At 35.4% G+C, this 10,000-nt stretch overlaps 1 protein-coding gene across 1 annotated transcript in view; it reads right to left on the bottom strand.

Annotated features, from left to right (window-relative positions):
• Window positions 1–7,274: 7,274 nt before the first annotated feature.
• Window positions 7,275–10,000, bottom strand: part of LOC121320492 (transforming growth factor-beta receptor-associated protein 1-like) — a 25,862-nt gene continuing 23,136 nt past the window's right edge. Inside the window, exon 12 of the mRNA XM_041258862.1 lies at window positions 7,275–9,905. Within this exon, the coding sequence (XP_041114796.1) occupies window positions 9,720–9,905 (186 nt within the window). The 3' untranslated portion in view covers window positions 7,275–9,719. The remainder of the gene's footprint in view (window positions 9,906–10,000) is intronic.

Genomic DNA, 10,000 nt, shown 5'->3' with positions numbered 1-10,000 from the left:
AACAAGTACTATAGATTGTAATGAGATAGAAAACTAGTATCTCGATTGAGTCCTTTGTTTTTTGAGTCCAGGAATTTTATAAATTTAAGTTCCCAAATTCTCCTGTCTTGTTTGTTTTTGAAATTGCCCTTTAAAACGAGAACCATCAGATCATGCAGATAATGGTTAGGCTTGTTAAAATGGTTACCATTAGGAGTGCTGGTAGTTTTGTTGCTGCTGGTGTGTCTGTGTAGATTCATCCTTGTCTGAAGATGTTGTTTGATTTTCTCCTACGTAAGTACCATCGGAGCATTTGCTACATTTAATCGTGTAGATTACATTTTTGGATCTGCAGGTGTATGATCATTTTATCTCCAGTTTCCCTTGTGCTGTGAGGATGGTATTCTGCATAGATATATAGGGACAGGTTTTGCAACAGTTGGTATTGCAGGGTTTAGTTCCATTGTGTGCATTGTTTAGGTCCGTTGGTAGTTTGCTCTGGATGATAAGCTGGGACAGGACGGGTCTGTAGGATAAGAGAGGTGTTTCCAAGAAAATATTGGAGCGGGTGAAATCTTCAGCTAAAATTGGGTGTAATTCTCGTTGGGATGATTTTGCAGAGGGGTGGTAGGGATGGATTGTATGTAACGACTAAGGGTACTCTGTTAGACTCAGGTTTTACTTTGTATTCCAACAATTTTTCTCTTGGTATTCTGATGGCACGTTCCATTTCTCTGTCAATCTGTTTTGGAGAATATCCTTGTTGGACGAAAGCATCACGAAGACTGCAAAGATGTTTGTTTCTGTCAGTAGTTTCAGAGCAGTTTCGGTGGTAACGAATAGCTTGACTGTAAATGACAGATTTATGTGTGTGATGTGGAGGTATTTTTGGCTGTCGGTGGGTTTTCTGTAGATGGATGAAGTAATATTGTTGTTGTTATGTCTAAGAATTGTATAATTTCCTTTGAATAATTGTCAGTTCAATGGTTAAATGTTGCAAATGGTCCGATGGTACTTACGTAGGAGAAATCAAAGAACATCTTCGGACAAAGGTGAATCTACACAGACACACCATCAGCAACAAAATTACCAGCACTCCTAATGGTAACCATTTTAACAAGCCTAACCATTCTCTGCATGATCTGACAGTTCTTGTTTTAAAGGGCAATTTCAAAAACACACAAGACAGGAGAACTTGGGAACTTAAATTTATAAAATTCCTGGACTCAAAAAACAAAGGACTCAATCGAGATGGTTTTGGACTGGTTTTCTATCTCATTACAATCTATAGTACTTATTTATATACATTGCATAAATGTGTATGTGTGTGTGTGTGTATATATATATATATATATATATATTATTTTTTTTTTTTTTTACTTTTTTTTTTACTTTGAATGTAAACATCAATCTCTCTTTCCTACTTTCACCTGAAAAAGAGACCTTTGAGGTCTTGAAAGCTTGTGAATAATTATTATTTAGTTAGTCCAATAAAAGGTATCACTCTCCTTCTCTTTGTCTATCATCTCTGGGCTAATACTGCTTCCATTTCATCTATCTGTGACAGTTTATAAATTACTTGACCTTCCGTCTCGTACTTTATGACATCACAGAATCCCTCGTGAATTTTTTTTTTTTCCTGTAACTCACTGAAGCCCATCTATTATGTTTTAATCATGGTGTTACATTATACTTTGAGTTAGAGTTTTGTGTTTTAACACCATTTTACAACCATGATTGATCAAAGCTGTAGCTACTGCAATACGCTTCATATCATTGATGGGCAGGTTACTGACAAACCAACTGTCAGAACTAATAACTATGCATGTACCTTGTTTAGCATATGCTAGCATGTTCGGCTCTCATGCCTCAACTGTTTGACGTTTGTAAGTACAGTAACCTTTTACAGATACATGAAGAGTTCATTTAGGCTTGTATTTCTGTAAGGTTTTCTGTCATTTTCTGCAGGAGTGAGAGTTCTATGCGGATCCGGGAGGCTCTCAGGAGTTATGGGAGACTTGGGTTGCCTGCAGTTCAATTAGTTGCTTAGTGACAAACAATTTTAGTTGGTTTCAGACTTAAAAAAAAGACCAAAAAGAATATTTAATCTTTGATGAAAGTAAGGTTTAAATAATTTTTCATAATATTTCAGATCCTGCAGATCAAACGATAGGCTATCTAACAGATAACAAATGTTAGGCCACTAAGCTAATGTCATGGATAAAGGGAGTACGATATTGTGATGATTTTAGCTGTATAAGATCTTTCTTAATTAAAAAATGCTGTTTTGAAAGGGAAAGTATAACTATGAAATCTATTGATGTTGCTTTTGACCACATTTACTTGTAGTCAGTACTGTTTGTAAACAATTTTGTATTAATTTGTTTTGTGTTAATGTGAGTAGTAGGTTATTATTTGTAAATTTCATTCAAACACAAAAAATGTTACTTAGATTATTTATGAAACGTGTTGTAAAGCCATTTGTTCAATATGTGATACCTTTTTAAATGTACATTTCATTTAAATCATTAACCAAAATGAAAATCTGTACATGTTTTAAATAAAGGCTTTTCTCCTATTTATGAGTCTCTGACCATGACAAATGCAATTGTATTTGTTTATTTAAAAGAAACTCCTTTAGAGCATTCAAAATAACAGGAGAAAAACATATTTTTTGAATTTTGTTGGAAGGTAGAACAACAGCCTCATTGGAAAGATGGTGAAAGAAATGAGTTACACCTTTTGGCCACTGCAAGTATCCTCACAAGTCCAGTTCCTTCAACTAGAAATATGCTTACAATTCAAGTCCTGCAAGTCATGCTTATTCTCCTGCAGTAAAGAATGTAAGTCAGCATGGAGTTCTAAAGGGGAGGATGATAAGATCATGGAGCACTGTCTACATAAAGCAGAAGAGTTGAGGTGGAGGTTAAGGTTCAGTGAAGAGAGGTGATGTAGTAGGTTCATTACTTTCTGAAGGGCTGGGTTAGTTCATAAGCGTACAAGGCTGAACAGTAGTCACAAAATTGCCACAGTGTGCAATTTGGCATTGTGGATTTATTTACTGGATTCTGCCAAAATTAATGCTACACTGATAAAGGTGGATTTATTGTAAGTCTTCTAAACTCATAGCAGAAGTTTCTGTTCCTATTGTAACATTATATTTTTTCTTTTTTTTTCTTTAAGGAACTAGAAAAGCATTTCTATTCACTGCATTGGCACTGTACTGTCAATGAAAAAATAACAATAACCTACCACATTCCATTATTATTATTATTATTATTATTATTATTATTATTATTATTTAATAATAATAATAATAATAATAATAATAATAATTTAGCAGAACCTTTTATCCAAAGTGACTTACAGAGACTAGCGGGTGAACTATGCATCAGCCACTGCTGTAGAGTTCACTTACAATAAGACATCGGTTTTATGTCTCATCCGACCCACAATACCTTCAATCAATAATCGGCTTGCATTTGTCAGCAGCATCAGTTTTGATTTAAAAATCACTTTGAATGTAAGTTTCGACTTGCAGATAATACTGTATAACAGTGTAGTTCAATTTTGTATTCAAGTGTTATCCATACAACAATGTTGGACCAATATTAAAAACAGTAAACTTAAAATAATGAACAAAAATGTAAAAAAAAAAAAAAAAAAAAGAAAAAAAAGGTTCTGACAAAAGCCCTTCAGATGTCACGATTATGTCAGAATAGAATGTTAACTTCATTAGAATATTCTTGGAATCAACATTCTGTTCTGACATTCATGACATCACCCATGCAAACAGTTTCACAAGAGTGGCCCTCCTACACTTCCATTTTGCTGGTGGTGATATCACTTGGTTCATGCAGCAGTCGCATGGGTGTCCTGTTTTTGAAGTGCTACCTTCCCACCCTCGCCATGTTACTATGAATATGAAAATACCTGTCATGCACCTGAGTTATCCACTTCCCCTCATGTTGCCCTGTATGCAGCTCCCCACTCCAGCCCAACAAACTGACAGCACATCAAACATGTGGATGCCACACTAGACACTGACCATGGCAGTGGAATCTTACAGGCACAGTGTGTTGTTGGTGCCACCCCTACCATTACGCATGTGTCTCCTACTAGACCTGCCTGAGCAGTGCTTAGATATACATGCAGTGGCTCCCCCTCCCCTATGGTGCCCAGCACGCTGGCATCTCCCCAACACACTGGCATGGCAGCGGACCATGGTGATGAATCTCTCGTGTTATCTGCAGAGTTGTATGTTGTTTGTCTTACCGACGATGTTTGTCTGTGGTTGCCTGTGTTAAAACCCCTAGCATCGCATTTCGCATTACAATTCTCTCAAAACATTAAGTGTAAAAATTTAGAAGTATTTGGTACTGAAACAGTTATTCATTCTAATATATATTCTTAATATACTTATGCTAAAATGTTAATTTTCTACCTCTTAAATTAGATTCCTGTTGTTCCTGCAAATGTCACTGGTCTGAGTTAGACCACACCTGAATTGGAGGAATTTCACATCATTTATTGTAGAACATAATGGATATGAATAAAAGCCCTACCTACACCTCACAACTCAATGTGCTGCCCATTTCTGGTATACAATAGTGCCCCTCCCCTATTAAATCCTACCTTGCCCTTCTTTAATTCTGGATAGGACACTACAATAGCACTAGTAACATTTTGGCTAGTTTAAATAACACTACTGCCTCCCAATACACCCACTGTAATCTCAATCCAGAAGTGTAGCTGGTCGAATGGTCTAGCCCTGGTTATTCCTAGAATGGCTTATAAAGTCATTAACTTTGTATTAAATGAAAGCAATTAAAAGTATTGGTTCACTATATATAACTAAATTAGAAATAAAAGTTGCATCACAATTAAACTGTATATCAGATGAAAAGCAGTAAACCAGAAAACAAAAAAAGTGGCCACAAGTAAAATGTACATGAGTTTATTAAAATGAACATCTTTACATTTGTACATTCTACATATAATAGCTTAGATTTACAATGCGACAAACCATATATATTATATTTATATATATATCTATATATATATATATATATATATATATAGATATATATATATAAATCTTAGTCAATATTTCTGTATAAAGACTGCAACAATATACAACAATGGAACTCTAAGTAGTGTATTAGCAAGCCAGCTGGAAGTAATTTATAAAGCACTGATACTATTAAGAACATGGTTTGGACAGAAATACAAGTTCCAATTTACCCTGTATAAAACCGCTCAAGAACAGCGAGCAAGAGCATCAGAAAAATAAAATAAAGCTTAACCTTGGTTTATGTTTCACTAGGGAATCTCTCCACAGTGAACAATGCTAAATAAGCACTGAAGAAGAAAGGTTATTTTGTGTAAATTAAGACACGAATTCAAAGAATCAAGGCTTGGCAAATTAATGGTTAATGACTCGCGTATCTTTCGGTAATTTGAATGAAATAACCACTGTCGTTCTACAGTTTTAAAAATGAATTCATTAAAATAACAATTTGTCAAAATACCTTGAGAATGGAATATTTATTGTATACTTGTACCTAAAAATACATGCTGTATAAAATAGTGCCTTAAAAATACATATTTTAAAGGTGGTTTCAACTTACACTATATTGATCCACTGCCCCCTAAAGACAAGGAAAATACAAGTTTTACAGTAGTTCCGTTAGAACACTTTTTTACATTGCAGAAGTGGATTTTTCAAAACTGGATACATAGTACTTGCAGTAGATACATTTCCAGCAAGTGTTATATGTCATTTTCTATAAGCTGTTAGTTACAATAAATGGGCTTGCATATGCATTTATTAACTGAATACACATATTAGCTCAAATATGGACACCCCAGCATCTTAAGTGATTACTTTTAATAGCTGTTTAGGCTTCAGCTGTCATGCATAAGAAATGGATAATTGCAGCCTGATTAATGCTATAATTCATTATTCTGACATCACAGTCGTAGCTCACTGTTCTTGTTTGAAGAGTGAACTATTACTTTTTCAAAACTGTGAATTGTTTACTTTCCTTTTAATTAAATATGTAGTGCTGTCACAAAAAATATTTAATCAAATGTATAAAAAAATATTGCTGTACATCTATCGTTCAATATTTATCCTCTTTAATTCAGTTTGCTTTTCTCCTTCTTATTTAGAAAACAATCCACGTATTCTAAAATAATTCCAAGGAAATAAATCCATGTTTGAGCTTTGGAGTTGTGGTTTCACAATATTTTTTTTTTTTGGTAAAGCATTGCAGCCGTTGTAATATGCTGTATGCATTACCTACTGGGTCATCACATTTTGTCATTTTAAGAAATTAAAGAAAATTTGGAAGAAATTAAAATTTGCAAGTTACTTCATTATGACTTGTACATACAAACCAGAACAGACTGAACGGCTTGCAGTGTACAGCTGTCAGTAAAGTAATTCCACATTGCAGGATCTTAAATTGATTGAATAGAACTTGCATGTCTGATCTGACCACTTATGTGTCTATTGTACATAATTTCTGTACAATTTAACCTACCATGTAACACAATGAATACCTGACACAAGGGTGTCAAATGTGCTTCCACTGACTCTTACTAGATGGTAGAATCAATCATCATGGCTCTATTTAGTCCAGAGAAGAGCACATATATAAATCAATGATTGGAAATCCTGGCCTGTAATGGGGAAAAAATTGATCGCCCTAACATCCTTACACCACTGGTCAATAGTCTCAGTCTGTCATGTGATTTGTTCACATCACTGTCAGTCGCTCCACTCTCAAAGGAACGCCCTTCTCCCCTGCACTCTTCACAGGAGAAAATGGCTGAATACCTATTATGTGATGTAACAGAAAATTAATTGCAAAACATACTACAAAAGATGCTCCAAACACTAAAATGGTGATTAAAACATCACTGTCACTGTTTTCTGACTTTCTGATTTAAATGAAGGGTACAGAGGGTAAGGCAGAGAATAATAGGATGTTATACAGTAGTGTAAGACACTATGACAGCATAAGCTAGTTAACTCCATGAGGGGGTCAAATAAAGCTGTAATCATGACATGTTTTCTGAGAAATGAGCCTTAAGTGTTTCATGTGCTTACAAAAGTTTATAAATGTGTCACAAAGAGATTTCAGACATAATGGAAATAGTTTTCATGCTTCTACCCACACAGCTTCAAACAATCATAAGATCTTTGGTAGTTAAAGGGGGGGGGGGGGGGGGGGGGGGGGGGGGGGGGGTGGGGGGGGGGGGGGGGGGGGGGGGGTCATTAAGGTGTATGTACACATGGGGGGGGGGGGGGGGGTTACATGTTCTTCGCTGGATAAGGTAGGACAAGCACTACAGCTGAAACTTTGTCCAACCTTTTGTCTGATAGTAAACCTCAATGCATAGTCCTAGTGAAACCCTGCAAGTATATGGCACAAATTGGAAGATATAATGTTGCTCTTACATTTCACTTGAAGTATAAGGTTAAAGTATGGAAGGATAATGTGAAAAAACAAAAAAATCCATGGATGTTTAAATGGACAAACGCTTTAGTGTTAACAAATTGATAGTTCTGATGGGATAAAAACAAAAAGGAACAAGTGGGACCAACAGATTTGAAAGGTAGTTCTATGCAACTAATTTATCAGGGATCTTTAAGTAAAGACATTGAAAAACAAACATGTTGAAGTACTTGACTACTAGACATTAGTGCTGGGACAAATATCGGTATCAGAACATTTATTTATTTATTTTTAGATGTATTCAAAGACAGAAAAAAAAAAAATGTCTGTGCCTGTCAGATGTTACACAGTTGACAGAAATAAGAAATACACATCACAGTGTGTTTTGCCTTGTATAGATTTACTACCTTGCCAAAATTTCCATGACAGTTTCTAAATTAGCAAGAGGGAAAATAGCTCTAGTTTGTGTGAGCCAATCTTGGTCCCCCATTTACTTCTGGCTGCTAAAAAAGTTCTCTAGTATTTTAACCAGAGTCCAGATTAGGCTGCACATGCAACACTAGCTGCAATGCTACGTACAAGTCAAGTTGCCAGAGCTGCTTCAGATTTAGGAAGTGAGTCAAATTGGGTCAATTTCTGTCTGCAATATGATACAAGTCAAGTACGCCACTCCAGCTAGTTTTTGTTATGTGGAATGTAATAAAAGAGAAATAAAACAGTGAGCAAATGTTTTTTCATTGCACAATGCCCCCTTTTCCACATTTATTTATTTGAAGTGTTTATTCAAGTTAAAAAGTTATTTTATTACTTTGTGAAATGTGTCTATGGTCACACTGTTTAGTGTGAAGACACGACAATAGCAGGGGTTACATGTTTTTTTACCTGAAATACACACAATACATTTTTATTTATTTATCTATTTATTTTTAACTGTAATTACCGTATGGCATCCTTTATTTGGGACTTAATTCATCATGAGGGTAAAGTAAGGTTTTTCTTACTTCTGGGATATTTTTCAACTTTAATACAGTGTTACATATAATGGTTTTGACAACTTTTTGCAAATGAATGAATATGCATGGCTATCCAAACATGAACATACCATGTTTGTCCCAGCACTACCAGACATATATATCCTTTTACTCAGCAAACTACAGCCTGGTCTTCACTCCTGGACTAGTAAAAGCCCAATCCCTCACTGTTGTCTTCACATTAGGAAGCTAATTGAAATTTTGCTGTGCAGTACAAAAAAAAACAAAACATTAAAACGGACAATTGAATTTCAATGTGCCATCAATTGATTTGATCTATGCATGAATACACCAGAACCACACAGTGTGGAAAGGGTGTCTATTATGTTTATACAGGAAACAAGGAACAAACATGTGCGATGCAGACCCCGGGATCAAATCAATGTATCTAAATGCTGGTGGATCATAAAAACTACCATCAATCAAATTATAAAAGTAGGACCAATCCTGGCACTTAAACATTTAAAAGACAAGAGCGATTTTAAATACTCATGAGACTCACAGACACCCTTAGAAATATTGTTTTTGTTTATTTATTTTATAAAAGGACCCTTCCTTTAATTATTTCAACTATTTCATTAGATCTAAAGCTGTTTAAGAAAGTTAAATCAGCCCACTGTTTAGTAGTACATTTACTGAGGTGTACTTACCTTCAAACACAACTGTGGGATTGCACACTTTTACTTTCAAAGTAACTAAATGGTAGTGAAACATCCTGTGCAGGTTGGAGATCACTTTGAAAGCAAGTTGAACTTGTTCCCTTGAAAACAATCAATAACTAGTCCAAGAACATCTTCAATACCAAATTAAAGCCTAGTGAAAATCAGTATCGTAAGGTTCTCTTGTCTTACTTTAAGGTGACAATTTAGGTGGAGGGGATACATGTTGGGGTGAAATTAACCCTGCTTTTTCTTGTAACAGAAAAGTAAACATCTGCAGTGTAATTTTAAGGAAACTGTTAGGTGAAAATCCTACCCCCTTTGTTCAGTCATTCAGTTTAGCTGTTTATATGGACAAGAACACAAAATAAATAACTTCTGGTTTAACAATACTTGTCCATACTGTATATAAAGGTTGCGAGTTTCCAGTGCTCAAAGTTCACATCTTAAAACACGTTTTTCTATCTGCTTCCCCAGTCAGTGCTTTCTAGGGCCTTTTCTTTGCAGACAGCAGCAGTATTTCTTCCCTTTCCATTTCCATTTTTCAAGGGGGCGGGAATGTTCAAAGACATTATTAGGGTCTTTCAGGTGTGGTTTTTGGGGTTTGTAAAGTGCTGCTTACTTGCAGAGTCTCTGTTCCTCTTCGCTGCACAGTGAATGTGCACAAGAATGCCGTTGGGATAACAAACAAATTCAGGCTCGCTGAAAGTGTTGTGACACAGCTGGCAGCCCTTTTTCTCAGACAGATTAATTAGACCTTTATATTTTAACTGAAAAAAAAAGAAATATTAGTCATAGTGCACAGCCATTTCCGTTCTCTGTTTCCAATGTTGCTTGCTTTTAACTCTTAAGCTGACAGATTTTG

Source organism: Polyodon spathula, chromosome 9, assembly GCF_017654505.1.
Source record: "Polyodon spathula isolate WHYD16114869_AA chromosome 9, ASM1765450v1, whole genome shotgun sequence".
Taxonomy (NCBI): Eukaryota; Metazoa; Chordata; class Actinopteri; order Acipenseriformes; family Polyodontidae; genus Polyodon; species Polyodon spathula.
Note: the sequence above shows the minus strand (reverse complement) of the source record. Positions and strands in the feature narration are given on the sequence as shown.